General features: G+C 34.8%; 1 protein-coding gene across 1 annotated transcript; it reads left to right on the plus strand.

The window, feature by feature from the left end:
- The first annotated feature begins 211 nt into the window (after window positions 1-211).
- Window positions 212-17,235, plus strand: LOC104468705 (sodium channel protein type 5 subunit alpha-like). Its single transcript, XM_010082931.1, has 12 exons — window positions 212-610; window positions 2,090-2,209; window positions 3,527-3,632; window positions 4,152-4,306; window positions 5,720-5,893; window positions 7,063-7,200; window positions 9,379-9,633; window positions 10,557-10,610; window positions 11,565-11,706; window positions 13,639-13,739; window positions 14,470-14,731; window positions 16,085-17,235. The coding sequence occupies exons 1-12, from the start codon at window positions 212-214 to the stop codon at window positions 17,233-17,235; spliced, it is 3,057 nt and encodes a 1,018-aa protein (XP_010081233.1).
- Window positions 17,236-17,795: the final 560 nt, after the last annotated feature.

A 17,795-nucleotide genomic window follows, 5' to 3' on the forward strand; every position in this document is an offset into this window, starting at 1 on the left:
GAAGCCATATCATACTATATTAATTTTCCGGTATAATAACAAATCATTTCATTGCAGTGGTTGATGTGATTGAGATTTTTTTGTTATGTAAGGAGAGTTTTCTGAAATGTCTTTTCTGTTAGTAGTAGTGTCTCCATCTTACTTTAACTGTTTTAAGGTGCTCAACCTATTCATTGCCTTGCTGCTGAGTTCGTTCAGTACTGACTCCTCAATGGGACAAGAGGAAACTGGACAAATGACTAAATGTCAGATTGCCATTGAACGGATTCACAAGGGCCTGCAGTCTGCAAAAGACAGAATTTGGGATCATTGGGGCAAAAGAATGACACGAAGCATCAAAACAACAGCCAAAAAGATGACTTCGGTGAAAATTTCTACTGAAGACCTGGAGGAAAATAATTATACCATGACAGATGTCAGACATAGTATAGACAACAACTGCTTTGACATTGGGTATTACGATATTGAAGAGAGTTCCTCAATATCAAGGAAATATGAAGAATTTTCAGCCAGTCATAGTACCTGTGTTCCAATTGCAGTAGCAGAGACTTACACCGACGAAGGTGATGAGGAGCACAGTGGATGCACAGAAACGGAATACAGAAAACAGGTAAGAACTATTAATATTGGAAAAAATATTGTAACTTGCATCTGTGAATATAAACTCGAAGACTCAACAGTAGATGTTATCCCTTCTGTCATTTCTGCCATTTTACTTTCTTTGTTCTTCCAGTAGCTTCAAAATGCAAGAGCTACCAAATAATCTAGGTTATTTACTAAGAGATGTTGACTACTTTTTCATCATTGTCCTCATTGATAGCATAATTCTACTTCTGCCTGTTTTGCTTCCATTTATTGCTGGCAGTTGCTAAGTGAGGTTTGACCAAGGCGGACATTCTTTCTTTTTGTCTCCTTTGCCTTACAGATGGCATCTGGAATTTTTGGAAGGCAGGCCTCTTCTGTTGCTTATCTATTGCTTCTCGGTTGCGTGGAATCCAAAGAGAATGCAAATAAAAGCTTCACTTTAAAAAAATAATTTCTTAATGTTTTTTAATTCCCTATTCACCTCTGTGATACTTTGGACTCCTCTTTATATCTCCTGATTTTGTTGTGTTGGGCAGGATTAAGCTCAAGCCTTAGGAACTTAAATACAGATACCTAGATAGGTTTCTGCATGTGAGTGAGGCATTTACACTCCATGATAGTCAAAAATGTTGCAATTAATTTGCCTGTACATAGAGATTTGGGGATATTTGAGATACTTCAGGTGTCTGTCACATCCACATGGGACTGACTAAATTGTAGGGGCGCTTTCTGCTGAAGTTGAATTTTAGCTATGATACTAACTTTAGGCTTCGTAATTATAAGGTTGATAAAGGATCCTGGGAAAGAAGAAAAGCAACCAGATTTGCAGAGGCATCCAGTTATACAGGACGTGAGAAAGATAAGGAGAAACCGAGAGAAAATAATTAGCACAACTGAGTTATTTTAGAGGTTGTGTTGACATAGCTTCGAAGGTTATGTTCCCAGGATTAAAAGTAGCCAATAGTGATTTTGTTGTTAAGAATTTAAAATTATTTTATATAATCAGTAGTGGCCAAATCTGAAAGAGATCTGTATAAAAGCATGTGCGCAATACACAATAAGGGGCTTTCACTTTCATCATAATTGGCTCGTCTGGGTGATGTCCAAGAACTTCACGTGATGACTGCTAAGGCCTCCGCGCGCCAACTACAGAGAACTCCACTGGTCGACTACGCAAATAAGACACAGGAGCTATAGAAATTCTTCCTGGCATCTGGAGGCCAGGAGTATGTAGAAATATGCATGTCTTAGGTATCCCTAGATATCTTAAAAGGCACTGAGCAGGAAAAAAAACTTCCACAGTATAACCACAGGAGCACGGTATTTGAAATTGAAGAAGAAACCTTTCTTTTACATGCTTTTTAGCAATATCATTTAATTATTTGTAAAAAGACAAACATGCTAAATTTTTGTGGATGCTTTAGATTCTTTTAAATAATTTTGACATTTAAGGAGTCTAGGAGATAAATGTGCAAAATCAACTGTTTTGCATTATTTCATGCAGGGAGACAGATTAAGACGTAGAGAGCAGTGCCAGAGTTCAAGTGGCTTCAGTCAGATTTCTGGGACTTCTGAAACTATAAGTGGTTTTTCAGAAACACATGAAAAGAAAGAGCAAAAAGAGGTAATTATAGTTTTTATCATGTTGTGGAATATGCTAGAGATTAAAATTGTCACAGCAGTTCTCTCATTCAGCAATGACAGAACAAGCTGGGGTTTTCCAAAGAGTAGCAGGTATAATCCCTGTGAAGATGGTACATCTCTCTAGAGGTAATAATAGTTTTAAACATGCAGGTTTGTCTCTCATAAACAGCCATGGCTGGTAGTGTAGCTTAATATACTTTTTTTGTACAAAATAAGTAAACAGGAATTAATCACTTTCTTTAAACATATCTGATACATACTATTCATTTTTATACATAATTCTTGTTGCTGTCATCCTTGGATGCAAAAAATTTGTTCTCTAGAAACAGTTTCAAAAACAGCCGTACTTTTTCTGGTCTAGAAACTTAGCTTATTCTAGTACAGTACAGTTCCACATCAAAAAAAAAAAAAGCTGAAGAACCATAGCTTGCCTCCAATGACCCAGAAAATTAAATGGAAGTTCAGCAACTTTCTGGATTACTACCTCCAAAAGTCAAACCACTTTAGCATTTTCTGGTTTTAGATAGAGTTGCCAGAAGTTTTGTTTGTTAAACAGAATTTACATAAAAAAAAAAATTAAAATATTAAAGTGCCCATGAATTTAAATAATTGCATTTTTGGCTATGTTGTAGATTCCCTCAGACCTTAATTTACTGTAGGACTGCATGGCTGTCAACAGACACAGTTCATCCTTCTGGCTTCTCATTCTTAGCCCTGTCCTCATACCTTCCCTTTCCACGTCATACAGGGCACGCACTTACACTTTTTGGCTGATAGATTGCTTTATGCCTTTTTCTTTATACTTGTTTTCCTTATTGTCTTTAGTTTTGTAGGTGTGTAGGTTACTTATCGATAACTGCAGTACTCTGAGATGTGCAGACCGTACGTACATTTCTTTCCCACTAGGCCTTTCCATCTTCAAGCCTTTTGGGATATAGTTTTTATCTCTGAAAATGAAAAGAGAATTGGATTAGCATGAAGAAATCGAAGTTTTCTCTAAAGTAAAGTTGTAGCATAATGTAATCTCTTCTAAACATTTTGTTTCCTGCAAATCTTATGTAGATGAACTAGAAGAAACCAAGAAAATTATTAAATTAAAGCCATGGAAACAAAGAGTAGGGATTAGCCTTTTCTGTCTCTATTATTTGTAATTTTATTTTGGTAGTTCAGCAACATTAAGATAATTTATACACAAGATTTTTTGGGGGGAAAATTTAAAAGTTTCATTAATTTTAAATCTGATAACCTTATTTATGGCAAGCAAATAAATTCTCTTCTTTGCCCTTCTCCTGTGCAGAAATGTGATGTTGGTAGTTATTCTGATGCCAGCACTGTGGATCCAGTTATTCTTCTGTTTTCTCAGCCTAAAAAGTCACACCTACCTAAGGACTGTTTTGCAGAAAGTAAGAATCTTTTGTGTATTGCAGTGACACCAAATGAGCCAGTATTCAAAGATATCTGTTTGGAACACTTTTCCAATTGGCAGAAACTGTTTCGTTGTTTATGTTTATAGACATAAAAACTTGGATAAATATACCTGAAGCCAGCACAGAACTGGAGCAGGGTTGGGATGCCTGAACACAGGCAGTTAGTACCATATGAGATGCTTGAGAGTATGCAAGGCAACTGCACGAAGCTTGGCAGAACTGTCACAGAAGCTGTAGAATCAGCCTAAAATGGTTCTAAACCCTTGTGTTTGGGCAGCAAAATGCTATGAGTTGCTCTGTTAAAGGACATTATTTCAGCCTACAAATTTTATTTTCTGTAGTTTTAGAGCGTTTCAGCCACAGCATCGCCCCATAGGTGAAACAGCACATTCTTTGTACAGTCTGTCGAAGCTTATTTTAAGATGTCTTACACTTTTTAGATTCCATATCTCCACGTTTTCCATGGAACCAATATGCTTTTATTTCTCTTTTCAGGTTGTGTTGAATGTTTCCCGTGTTGTGTAGTGGATATCACTAAGTTTCCAGGCAGAACTTGGTGGAAATTTAGAAAAACCTGCTACAGAATTGTTAAACATAGCTGGTTTGAAAGTTTTATAATTTTTATTATAATATTGAGCAGCGCAGCACTGGTAAATTTAATTTAATTTATAAAATTTTGAATTGATGGTTGTTAGTAAAGGAAAAGAATCCTAATAGTATATTTATTTCTGCTACTCTCATGTTCCTTTCCCCAGGCAGAGACAGGAGTATAATAAACATATCCCTTAGAAGTTATAAGGCTGTCCCTGGATAAGATATTTTAAGGTATAGAATCATAGTCTTCTTCATAGTTCTTCATGAAACATAGTTCTTCACACACTTGTGTACTTAATTTGGAGGCTAAATCAGGGTCTGAAATTACCTAGGAAAGCTTAAAAAAAAAAAAAAGTACTTCTAAATTTGTAAAGCAGAGTAGCTGTTCAGTAAAAATTTAGATTTAAAATCATCCAAACGTTGAGATGATCAGAATCTAAAAGTGAAGATGGCTGTAAACTGGTAGATGACTTAATGTTTTATTGCTACTCTGATTATATCAATTTCTCCTGAAGAACAAGGGAAGTTTGATTTGATTTGAAACATATTCACCAAGTCTACTGAAAGTGATTTGTTAAGGAAAACATTATATACTGCAGAAGGAACATAATCAACTAATGTGAAAGTTGACATGACATGTTAGATGTCAGAATTTTCCCAATAAAATCTGTTTTGTATTTATTAAGTTTAGGTTGTGCACTGAACCATAGATTTGAACTCTCTGCTTTAAAATTTCTGTGGCAAAATCTCCAAGGGAACTCCCTGGGATTCTTTTTCCTTAGAGGGTATTGACTGTTAATTAACTTATTAAAAAATAATAGCAGGATAAGAGATTTCACGGTCAGGCAAGTAGCTGTTAAGTGAAGAGCTGGTATAGATTGAAACTGGATATGGATTGACACCCTCTGTTTGGTTCCCGATCTTTGTCACAGACTACAGCCATGTGGCTTTGGGCAAATGAGTTGGTCTCTCTATGCTTCATTTACTCTTCTGTAAAATAAAGATTTTGTGTTCCAGCATCCTGAGGACATGAGTTGGTGTATTCCTCTTGAGAGGACACATTCTTAAACTTCTCATTACAACTTTTTTACTTATCTCATGGCAAGAAATAAGAAAGACAGTGGATAATGTGTTTAATTCAAGCTTTATTATGAAGAATTTTAGACCCATACCTTCAAAATATCCACTAACTTGGGAAGCCAAGATTTTTGGTAGCTACAATTGACACTCATCAGATATTCTTTGAAGAAGTGTACACAGCTGAAAATATGGGATTTTTCAACCAACTTGATATGAGAATGTACTTACTTTACAATTTAAGTTTTTACTTCTAAGTATAAAACTAAGTGGTGGTTGCCCATGATTTCATATGAAATGGTTATACTCAGACAAATTCTGTATTGTGCAATTTTAAAATAATTTTCCATGAAACTACTGAACTGTTTTAAAACTGAATTCTGAAATTCCAGGCATTTGAAGATATTCACCTTCAGGAGAGAAAAATAGTGAAAATGATCCTAGAGTATGCTGATAAAATATTTACCTACATCTTTTTTATGGAGATGCTTCTGAAATGGGTAGCTTATGGTTTGCACAGTTATTTCACAAATGCCTGGTGTTGGCTTGACTTCATCATTGTGTGTGTAAGTAATATATTCAGCTTGTCTTACATTTTAAATTTGGATATTTTCTATATAGAGAACTACATGTAAAATTTGAGTATGAATAAACACAAGTGTAAAAGGCAGTTTTCAAAGCCTGACAAAAAAATTGCAGTCAGAAGAGCCTTTAGGACAAATTTAAATGGAAATTGTAGCTAATAATCGGAAGTTGCTTAAGCAAATTTCATTATTTATCACTGTCATTGAGGAGTGTGCACTGGAGGAGGTGCAGTGTTCAATATATGCATATTTATTCTGAATTCAGACAGAGTTAATATAAACTTTGCATGTAAGTATGAAATATTTTTGCTTGTCAGCAATACACTGGGAAGATACTGCAGTTAAATATTTTAAAATAAGGACATCTAAACAGCTGGCTTCCAGTAGCATCAAAGTAGCTGTTTGATAGCCCCTGAATAGTTAACATGGAAAGTTGTGAAGTGTTAGGAAATTTCAACAGAACAATCTAATATTATAACTATTTACAAAGAATCTATAGTGTAACTTTAGCAATTACAGCTCTGTAATATTAATAGCAATGCTGTCTGAAACAGAGGAAAAGTGTGAGAATATCCAGTGGCTAGACAATGAGACTACAGATTCAAACAGGAAGAGGCAAATCATGAACAGTGAAAAAACCCCACAATTATTGAAACAACTGATGTTTCCCATTTATTTTCTCTCTTATGAAAATTTAAAATGAAGACTGGATATAGTTTTAAAAATAATTTTTGTTTCCAAATCACTGACTTAGGTTATGATACAGAATTACTGTATACACTTCTGAGAATGACCATACAGAAAATTGGAATAATTTATTTGAAGAATCCTTTCTGGTCTTGTAGTGTTATGAAATTAACATAGTTACCAATTTGGTTGTTATACTAGCATTCTAAAATATTGTATGAACTTTTTTTTTTTTTTTTTTTTTTTTTTAAGACAAAATGGTTTCAAATTAGAATGAAAGAATTCCATTATCTGAAAAATATTAGGAAACAGTGAAGTAAAATTATATTACAATAATTTTCAATGTGTATTTTCTTCATTTGTCTTACTGGTCAAAGATGCTGTAACATTCAGCCTATGGTTGTCTGCTGACACAAATTTTTATGTACCATTTAATAATCTCAGTTTCAATTCAATGAACACAGCTGTCATTTGTTTCCTGGGGACTAAACAATGTTTCCGAAGCCACATCGCTTTGTTCCTCTGGGAGTGCCCTGAAATCTCTTAGGACTCTTAGAGCATTGAGGCCTCTACGAGCTTTGTCAAGATTTGAAGGAATAAAGGTAAGGATTTTGGGGATGTGTGTGCATATTTTGTAATAGCTGCATTTGAAATTTTAGTGAAAATTGCAACCTGAATCACTGTTTTGGGACTTGATGGCATTAAGATGGGTCTGATTACGTACTTACGTCTTACAGTTGTTATTTTGAAGTAATGCCTAACACTTTCACAGAAATTTATAAATACAAATGAAATAAGGAAATTTAGTTATAGTGTGCTACCACAAGGAATTATTACATATAGTAATGTGAACACTGGAATATATTTCCATGTTCAATGCAATTTGGAGAACTAAACTAAACAAGAATTTTTTTCAACTTGTACTTTTCTGAAACCCATTTTTTTGTTTGTCTTAGACATTTAGAAATTTCATCCAGTGTATTTGGCAAATTCTTCTGAAAAAAAAATGAACACACTTGAAAAAATAGGAACCATTTTTAGTTACTTGTCAATAGAAAAGAAGATATATATGTAGTTATTACAGAAAACAAACTGTAATGTGGGGAAGGAACCTGTACTGTGAAAGACGTAGTTTATTGCTCTCTGGGACATAAGAAGCATAGTGACCACAGTTCTTTCTTAATTTATTCTCATTGCCTGATCCAAGAAATTGGGACCTGGAAAAATATATTTGTTAATTCATTGCTTCAGTGGAGACTATTCACTTTTTGTAACTCCTTTTCATAATTCCTCTTCTTTAGACTGCTGTGCTAATACCAGCTCATCTTGACAGTTATAGAGACAGGCTCATGTGCCACATTTCAGAATTCTCCAGGGTGGATCTGAAAGATAACAATCTTTTCAAACTTAAATAGGGTGGGATTTTCTTAATAGGAGAGGGAATTCATCTAACTCAATTTTAAAAGCTGCTCTGAATGAACTATCTGGAATCTTTAAAGTCAGTAGGGAGACGTAAAAAATCATATAATGCAAATCATCTGACCTGTGTTAGATCACAGAATGTGATGAGACACTAACTTCAGGCCCCGCGATGGATATGGAGCAAATCCTCCTGGAAGCCATGAGGGACAAGAGGAATCAGTTAGAAACAGCCAGCATGAAACTAATGTTTTCTGGTAGGCTCGTAGTGAGAAAATTAGAGTTGGCTGTCAGGGATATTCCAGTTAGCTACCTGAGAAAAAAGATGATGGTGTGGGTGTATAACATTGCAATAGATTGTCCCGAGAGGTTGTTGAATGTCCACCCTTGGTAAAATTCAGAACTTGACTGGACAAGACACCGAGCAACTTGGTCTGCGTTGGAACAGCTGATCTTCAGACATCCCTTCCAGTGTTCTTCATTCTGTGTGTTTCTAGTATACGGGTATTATCCAAGGCCAGGGTAAAAGGCTGAGTGTTTTTCCATAATGATAGCAATGAAACATTTCCAGAGAGATTTTCACTATGCCCCACCAGAGAATGGTGAAAAATGGTGAAAAGAAGTAAGTAATAGTCCTCAAATTCCCACTGAGAAAAAGGCTTGTCCTGACTGCCATGTGATGGATTTGAAAATACGAGTTCTTAACACTGCTTGTGTGAGGTCTCTTGATGTCACCAACACAAACACCAAAAGGTGGAATCCCATTTCCACTGGTACCATTTCTGGAAGAGGCTTACTGCTCATCGTGGTTTTGCATTCACCTTGTCCTCAAGCAAGTCTAAATGAAGGAAGACTGCCAACCAAAACAACTTAAGTCTTCTGGAAGCCAAACTTCTCTACTTTATGTACTGTGTGCAGTCAGGTGCCAGTGACTATTGTGTGAGGTTCATTTTGTTATGGAGAGCAAGATGTTGTTTTCTTACAAAACCCCTCCAAGATAAAAGAGAGGGTTATTTATGACGTTGTAGTAAATGCAGATCATATAACCCGTTCCCCTATGCCTGATTTTTAGATCCCATAGCTACTATAGACTCATAATCTTATTTTATGTGTTTCTTTTACCCAAGGATAATTCTTCTTGCCATCTCTTTTACTTCCTTCCTCAAAAATGCAAGATAGATACCACAGAATTACATGATAAAACAAGCTTGAATTTGGGCTGAAGGCTAGCTTTAAATTAGTCATCTAGTAGTTTTTATATGGGTGAGAATCTGCAACAGATATAGAAGAAGAAAAAAAATAGGTGTTTTTCTGGGAAGGTGTTCTATTGAATGTGAATTCTTTCTTTTAATTCATTTAAGGTTGTCGTGAATGCACTCTTGGGAGCTATCCCCTCAATCTTGAATGTTTTGCTCGTCTGTGTTGTCTTCTGGCTCCTATTTAACATTGTAGGAGTAAAATTACTTGGACAAAAATTTTGGAAATGCACACTCGAGAAAATAAATGACAGTGAAATTAATAATAGAAAAGATTGTGCTTACTATAATGGAACATGGACAAATAGTCTTGTAAACTTTGATAATGTTGGGATCGGATACCTGGCTCTTCTCCAAGTGGTAAGTTCTATAAAAACATTCTCGGTTTTGTTTTCTTGAGGGAAACATGTTGAACAGCCTAACCATAGGACACCACTACACTTCTATTTATCTCATTGAAATTGGGGAATTTTTTAGCTTCCATAAATATTTTTCTTATCTATAAGCTGCTCAGTTCCTCTTAAAGAACACTTTAGCATATGCAACCTTGTGTTAAAATCAAGTATTGTGTTTCATGGCTTTTCAATTTTGTTTTAATTTTGATTGACGTACTAAGCCTGAAATAGTGTGCATGTTACTGCATTTAAAGTTATTCTTATTTTATTTAGTAAAATTTAGTTCAGAGTGGATGAGAAAAAAAAGCACAATGCAGTTTATTTATATTTCTGTGTTTTCTTTTATTATCTAAGTCATGAACTACTGGGATGCTAAATTATTGATCTCCCTAATACCACAACAAAGGGGAGAAAGGCATTTTTAAAAGTGACTGATATCCCTGTATCTTTTCTAGATGAAGTTCTTTGCCCTGTATTCTCCAGAGTATTCTATGATTCTGCAGAATTGCTAAAAATTGCAGGAAGGAATAGTTTGCTGGTTTTTTAGAAATTGTTTTTATCCTTTTAGGATATATTTGCTAATTCAGCTGAAACTTTTACTGCTTTTCCAAAAAGCAGAGAATTTATGAAAATTTCAGTTTAACGAGAGTTAATATTAAAACACATTTCACAGGATTCATTGTAATTTTTTTTTTTCTCTTCAGGATTTTTTTTTTTTTCTTAACTAAGCTCCAGTGAATCACACTTCCAAGCAGATCTTTGGAAGTGATGCATATTTCTTATAGCATACTGCTTACTTTTCTGCAATTCTTAACAAATTTATATTAGCTTTACCTAACTTTTTAATTCATTTTAGTGATAACAACCTTAATAATGCATTTTTTTCAGGCAACTTTTAAGGGTTGGATGGATATTATGTATGCAGCAGTGGATTCACGTGAGGTACGTCACTAAACTGAAATGTTAGGGTTTTTTTTTTTCCCTTTTCTTCTTTGCTTTTCTATCCATGCAATTAATTTATCAGCTTTGTGTGCAGTATCAAGTCAGAAATTCAAATGGATGAATGCTTCAAACTACACAGTGAAACAGTAATCCTTGGAGTACCAAATATCTGCTACTTAGACAAAAGAAAACTGGTCAAAATAGAGTGACACCACACAAAAACCTACAATTTTAAGAATGCAGAGGGCAAGATGTTGCGAGTTTTGGACAAGTCTGTTTTGGGAACAGAGTTGAGAAGGTCTCAGAGGGACTGTGCCTCTGAAAAAAATTTCCTTCTTTTTAAAAAGTGTACAGGAGCATGAAAACTGCATGCATCTTTAGCAGTTATTTCTGGAAGTTTTCTTCCCTATATTTGACATCCTTAGTATTTCTTCCACATTTCCATATGGTGTTTTTTGCTCTTTCACTCATATACAGGGTGTTTAATTTAATTTGAATTTACCTTATTCATTCAAGCATTGTACTCTTGAATGTAGTGAAATAACTCCTAGTTAAAAAGATCGTTCCTTGTAGCGCCAATCATAGTGAGCTGACCTTTTAAAGCTGCTTCTTGTCTGGGATAGCATCCAAGGGGATGGCAGTTCACTGTTATGTTTATTCTGAGCTCTTTTATTTCTAATCTAGGCATTCACAGTATCACTTCTGTTTGGAACTGTTTATCTAATACTTAAGAATTTGCTAGAGCTGGATTTAGGTATATATCTTTGCAATTATCTTTACAAACAGGAACAAGACAGTTGCTCTACTTGTACATCTGAATAAAGGCTTAAATGTGTAGAAATAATTTATCCTTCCTGACAGTAAAAAGATCTGTTATTATAAATTGGAAATGATAAATCTCTGATTATCTGATTTTTACCCATATTATTTTTCTGTTCTGATTTTTTTTAACAGATAGATGAACAGCCGAAATTTGAAGCATTCTTAGCCATGTATATGTATTTTGTGATTTTCATTATTTTTGGATCTTTCTTCATGCTGAACCTTTTCATTGGAGTGGTTATCAGCAATTTTAACCAACAAAGGAAAAAGATAAGTTCTACATAAGTTAATTCAGAGTCTCTTGTAATCCCAATTTGATTAAGTGAATGCCAGTGTGACATCTAGTTGTCTAACATTTTCAGGTAACTATTTGACTGGAGAAATTTAAAATAATATTTGATACCAAGTTTTGAAAATAGGAGTCCCCTTTTCCTCAAAGCTTTTGGTAATTTATGTGCAAATTATATATTCATGCCAAGCCCTTAGTTTGTTTTAAATAGGAGGACAAGGAGGAAAGAGTACGTAGTTTTAGAAAAGAGAAGCCAAAAAAAAAGTTATATAAACTTTGCTGCAGGAGAGTGGAATTTTTTTCTTCTGCTTTGAAAATTTACTTTGGAGAACAGAATGATGTTTTTTGCTGAGAGTAAACACCCAAGGATAATCAAGAAACACTACTGCTCATGGGAGAAATAACTCCTGCTTTCCTGGTAAAGAAACTTGAAAAGGTCTTGGAATCAGAACTTCTTCTGAAACTAGCTGCATTTAAAATTATCCCGTCTTCAGTAAAGTAACTCTACAGATTAATTTACTGGGGTTTTAAAAAGTCTCTTCATTGAGATCCAAGCCCATGGCCCCAGGAAGAGGCTGTCTGGAAATTTAAAGGCTTCTTAAGGCCCATGAAGAACTGACTGCTTCCACTTTTCTCCTCAGAGTTAGATTCCTCGTAGTTAGATTCCCAGTTTTTTTTATTCAGTAAGAAATGAAAGGCAAAACCTTAGAATGGAAAATGCAACAACCAAAGAAAAGTAACGGTCAGCCTTCCTTGGTATACTTCAACTTCTTTGTGCCAAGCTTATTTGTCAATCGAGTTCTTTCCCTGATTCATTTAGGAGCTCAAAGTGTCGAGAATGTCAGGGAAAAATGAGTCAATCCACATGGAAGTCTTAAAACAAATAAGCATCTTGCTCATTAAAAAAATACGACAAAAAAGCAGACACCAACAGGAGGTTTACAATTTCAAGGTTCACATTTGGAAGACAGAATCTCTACAGGAGCTATGTATTATTTCCATGGGCTGACTTTATACACCAAGTGTCAAAGAATAACTGCCCTTGGTAGAGATAGATAGCAACAAGGACAGAAATTCTTCTGCTCTCTGCATTTGAACAGAGAAAGGATATCTAGGGGTTGAGGAGCAACAGTCCAACTTCACTATAATAATTTCCTTTTATAATAAAGTTCCAGTTCTAATAATCCCAACAGACAGAAACAGTGCTGGTTAAGTAGCTTATGAGCCTGAACACTTACTGAAAGTTGATGTGGATGTAACATTTTTTTCTTTTCTCAGTACATGCTCCAAGTGTGCATTTTTTTCTTTTTCATTTCTTTGCTGCTGCTTGGGGATTTTCATTGAGATTCCATATAGTGAGGTTAAATTGCATTTTCAGAGGTCTTGCCAGAGTGATTCAAAGTGCAAGTACCTACTGAACATTGTTACATGTTTGGTTTACAAATTGCTAATCATTCAATGCTTTTATGATGAGTGGCTTCTCCTGAATACTTGGTTCAAGGTGATTGCTAAGTAATACCAGTGGTGTAGACGGCAACATGCATCTTTCCCAAAAATATATATGGAAAGTATATTACTTGTTGATGAGTCTTACGTCATTTTAAAAATATGAAATAGATTTCTAAAACTTCAGAAAGTCTCTCACAGTTGAGGAAGCTGACTCCAGAACACTGCCTAGACTAGACTTTCACAATCAAACACTGATCAGCTTTTTGCAGTGCATCTTTTCAAAGAGCAAGGGGGAAAGGAGAAATGGTGAAGACACATTTAGTGTCTATGCTCTTTTAGATCCCACTCATGACAGCTGGAACTTACTTTTTTTTTTTTTTACATCGTCTTGCAGGTGTTTATCTAGTTGTTTATCTAGTTGACTTCTTAAACTTCAGCTGAATGACAGTAGTCTGTTCCTTTACTTAGGTGGAAAAGATCTATTTTTAACTGAGGAACAGAAAAAGTACTATAATGCTCTGAAAAAACTTGGATCCAAGAAACCTCAAAAACCCATCCCAAGACCATTGGTGAGACTATCTTAAGTAGAATCTGATGGAAGATAACTTCACATTAGAGCTCATTATCTTCTTCATTCAATATAGCGTTTACATTTTACTGTCTTAATTCCTTCTAATGCCGTCTTTCTTTATGGGTATTAATTTAAGGAAATTTTCAGCCTATTTATCACCTGTTCAAATTAACAACCTGTTTACAAAGTCTCATATTAAGTATTTGCTCATAACCATCTTGGTTACTTAAATTGCATTATTTTCCTTCTGCAACTAGATTAGATTACTGCACGTGAGAATGAATAGTGCACAGTACATGCCCTGTGGCCATTATTTACTTTTAAATAATCCTATGCTTTATTTCTAATAGTTTGTTAAATTTCATTCCAGGCCTTGCTTCACACAGTAACTATTCAGAGTTTTTCTTGCCTATATCGTTTTAATTAGAATTGCTTATCCTGCTCCAATAAATATTTCTATTAAAAGAACAATCACAATGTACTCTGAATGTTATCCTGCTGTATATTTTTTTTCTAATGAAATGTTGTTGCATGATACATGAAGATACTTAGCCACATACTGTTTTCTTTGAACATCTAAAGAAATCACCTAAAAATGCTTCTAGTAACTTACTGTTAAATTTATATTCTCTTAAATTCTCTTGCTACACACAAATTACTGCTTAATATTTGAATGCAGCCTTGGTCTTAAAAGTAGCGTTAAGCAGTTCTTCTCATTCTCTCCCCAGAATGTGTTCCAAGGATTTCTGTTTGATATAGTATCGCACAAAGCATTTGACATCACTGTTGTGACTTTCATCTGTCTGAATATGGTCATTATGATGGCAGAAAATAACCAGAATGGCAAGGATGTTCTTAACAAAATCAACTTTTTTTTTGTGGCGGTATTTACTCTGGAATGTGTGATAAAAATAATAGCCCTAAGACAGTACTTCTTCACCAGTGGCTGGAACATATTTGATTTAGCTGTTGTGATCCTTTCACTCATTAGTAAGTATCAATCATTACTAGATCAGGTAACGTGTCTTACCAAAACTAAGCCAAATTTCAGGATGGAGTAACCGCTTACTTATATCTGACAAACAAAATTCAGATCCATTGTACTTTTTCAAACTACGCGAAGTGATTCCTTCTGAATGGATGTGTATATGTTTTGCTTATGTTTTTGTAGAGGACTAAAAGGTAAATGGATAGTTTGGTTTTTCTTAAATATGAGTTTTATTGAGTGATTAACAGAATAGGAATTTAATGCAGTAACATTTTCTAAGCTATTAAACTGTTAAGTGTTTTTATGCTTTCATTTTGCATGTAATCACGTTAACTGTTGTTTTCACAGTAAAAGTAAATTCAGGTTGAAAATACATTTGTATGAAAAAAGGGAAAGATTTATTTCATTTTCCAGGACTTTCTTTCAAGAAGGCAGTTCCTGAGGGCTGATTTAGAAAGCTCAGGAAAATTTAATTGCTCAGCACCATTCTAAATCTGGGCCACTCCTGATGACTGTGAAAATTGTTATTAAAGCTGGCTTGGTTTTCTTCTGCTTTTCAGACAAATGGTTGCTAATTGTTTCCTCTACAAAGGGTCATACATAGCTTTAGTTTCTTGTACAGTTTGTTTGGACTGTGCTTCCTACTCAGGTTCAGGTTATATCATAGAATGAAGGATGGGAAAGAAAAACTTATCTGCGTTCTCTGCTTCATCCCGAAGCGCAGTAACCTTTGGTGTCCCACGCAACCCAAAAAAATTCTGACTTCTTAAGTCTTCTGGTTTTAGTCATTTACATTGCTGCTGTATCACTGAAGGTACTCATTTTTCTGATAGGATTATAGAATAAAGTGTGATGGAGGATGAATACTGGAAGATCAATTGCCTTTATTTTCTTATTGCTCTTCTCTGATCTCATTCAAGTACCAAGCATTAATGAAAGTCTCACATTCAGCATGTGGCTTAGGTGTGTAGAAGAAACAGCAATCAGACAGCAGCTAGGAGACAAGCCCCGTAGCTTCCAGCACAGGAGCTGAATGGATTTAAAAGGATTTTTTAAGTACTTGAGCAACGTGTAATTTCATCCCCTGAATTAGAGAAATCTGGGAGAATGCAGTTTCCAAACTACACATAATCTTGAAACCTCTTTAATATTTAAAAGTATTACTATTTATCTTTCTTTTCATAAGCTCTTTTGTAAGCAATTGCAGTATTAATGATAATGTTTTTGTCGTAAGTGATGTAACTTGATCAATGTTCCGTTCTACACCGGGAGCATAGAATATAACAAAATGGACATAAATAGGGAATTTCACTAATATGTCTTGACAACATTTTGTTTTCTTTTTTATTTAAAAGGTAATGGACTTGCTGAAGGCTTTCGAACTTTGTTCTCTCCTACACTTTTGAGAATTTTTCGTTTGGCACGAATTGGCCGAATCCTGAGATTAATTCGGAGAGCTAGAGGAATTCGAACTCTTCTTTTTGCTTTACTGATGTCTCTTCCTGCACTGTTTAACATTGGTCTTTTGCTTTTTCTGGTTATGTTCATTTATGCCATTGTGGGCATGACAAACTTTGCCTGTGTTGGCTGGGAAGGCGGGATTGATAACCTTTTCAACTTTCAAACATTTGATAGTAGCATGCTCTGTCTCTTCCAAATCACAACATCAGCTGGGTGGGATGGGCTTTTGGTCCCTCTGTTAAAAGGAGCTGATTCATGTGCTCCCAACTTAAATTTAACAGATGAACAGAAAAAAAATTGCACAAATAAGGAGGTTGGTATTTTATTTTTTGTAAGCTATGTCATTATATCATTTCTCATTGTTGTAAATATGTACATAGCTGTCATTTTAGAGAACTTCAGTGTTGCCACTGAAGAAAGCACAGATCCTCTTTCTGAGGATGACTTTGATATGTTTTATGAGACCTGGTCAATTTTTGATCCTCAGGCAACACAGTTTATTGAATATTCTGCACTTTCAGACTTTGCAGATGCTCTGGCAGAACCTTTACGTATTCCAAAGCCTAATAAAATTCAGCTCATATCGATGGACCTCCCTATAGTTACTGGAGATAAGATCCACTGCTTGGATATCTTGCTTGCTTTCACTAAAAGGGTTTTAGGAGAATCTGGGGATATGGGTGGTCTTGAATTACACATGGAAGAAAAATTTGTAGCTGCCAATCCATCTAAAGTTTCTTACAGGCCAATTACTACTACCCTTAAAAGAAAACAAGAGGAGGTATCAGCTCTTATTATTCAAAGGGCCTTCAGGAGGTATTTGATGCAGCGTTCTTTTAAAAATAAATCTTTCTTACACCATCATAAACATTATAGCAGCGCTGTCTTACAAGAAGAAACACATGAGAAGGAAAGTCTTATTGCATCAGTGCTTAATGAAAATGATGGTAGGAAGCTAGATAAATCACGGACTATATCTTCCATATCTCTCCCTTTATTTTATGATGGTATTACTGAAGCAGAGAGCGATAACGTGGACACATAAGGTTGCCCCAGGCTGCAGCATTTTTGATTAAACCAATATTAGTTATTTTCAGATGAAAAAATACTTTGATCCCAGAGAACAATACTCTAAATTCAGAATAAAGATGACAGCCTTTAAATATTGTGATTGTTCAGTTTTGCAAATCCTCCTTAAAGGAATTAAGGTTTGAACAACTATATCATAAATATTAGAGAAAAATCAAACAATGGAATTTTTTTCTTCAGCTACTGGAATAGGTGAGTTAATTTTTACACCTGTCATTTTTTGTATTACTACATATTTCTGTGTTTACAAGAGAAATCTGTAAAAGATCAGTTGTAACTGTAATATGATTTATAAGCACACAAGGCTGTAGAATAATGTATATCTCTTTACAGATAAAGCCTAGTTTGAAAAATTGGTCATTGTAGCAAAATTAAATAATTACTATGTTTTCTTCAAAAGAACTCTCACAAGACACTTGAATATAATCAGCCACTAATTTCTATGTTGTTTGGGACCATCTTCCTCCTAGTGCCTTTGCATGGATTTATTTATGCTTAAGAATTTTTACACATGCA

This window comes from Pterocles gutturalis, unplaced genomic scaffold, assembly GCF_000699245.1.
Source record: "Pterocles gutturalis isolate BGI_N339 unplaced genomic scaffold, ASM69924v1 scaffold8890, whole genome shotgun sequence".
NCBI lineage: Eukaryota > Metazoa > Chordata > Aves > Pterocliformes > Pteroclidae > Pterocles > Pterocles gutturalis.

Excerpts from the sequence above, each read along its gene's own strand:
- LOC104468705 (XM_010082931.1), top strand. The coding sequence starts at position 212 with ATGGGACAAGAGGAAACTGGACAAATGACTAAATGTCAGATTGCCATT. Across the intron at positions 2,210-3,526 it reads AAAAGAAAGAGCAAAAAGAG|AAATGTGATGTTGGTAGTTA; the intron begins GTAATTATAGTT and ends TCTCCTGTGCAG. Across the intron at positions 9,634-10,556 it reads ACCTGGCTCTTCTCCAAGTG|GCAACTTTTAAGGGTTGGAT; the intron begins GTAAGTTCTATA and ends CATTTTTTTCAG.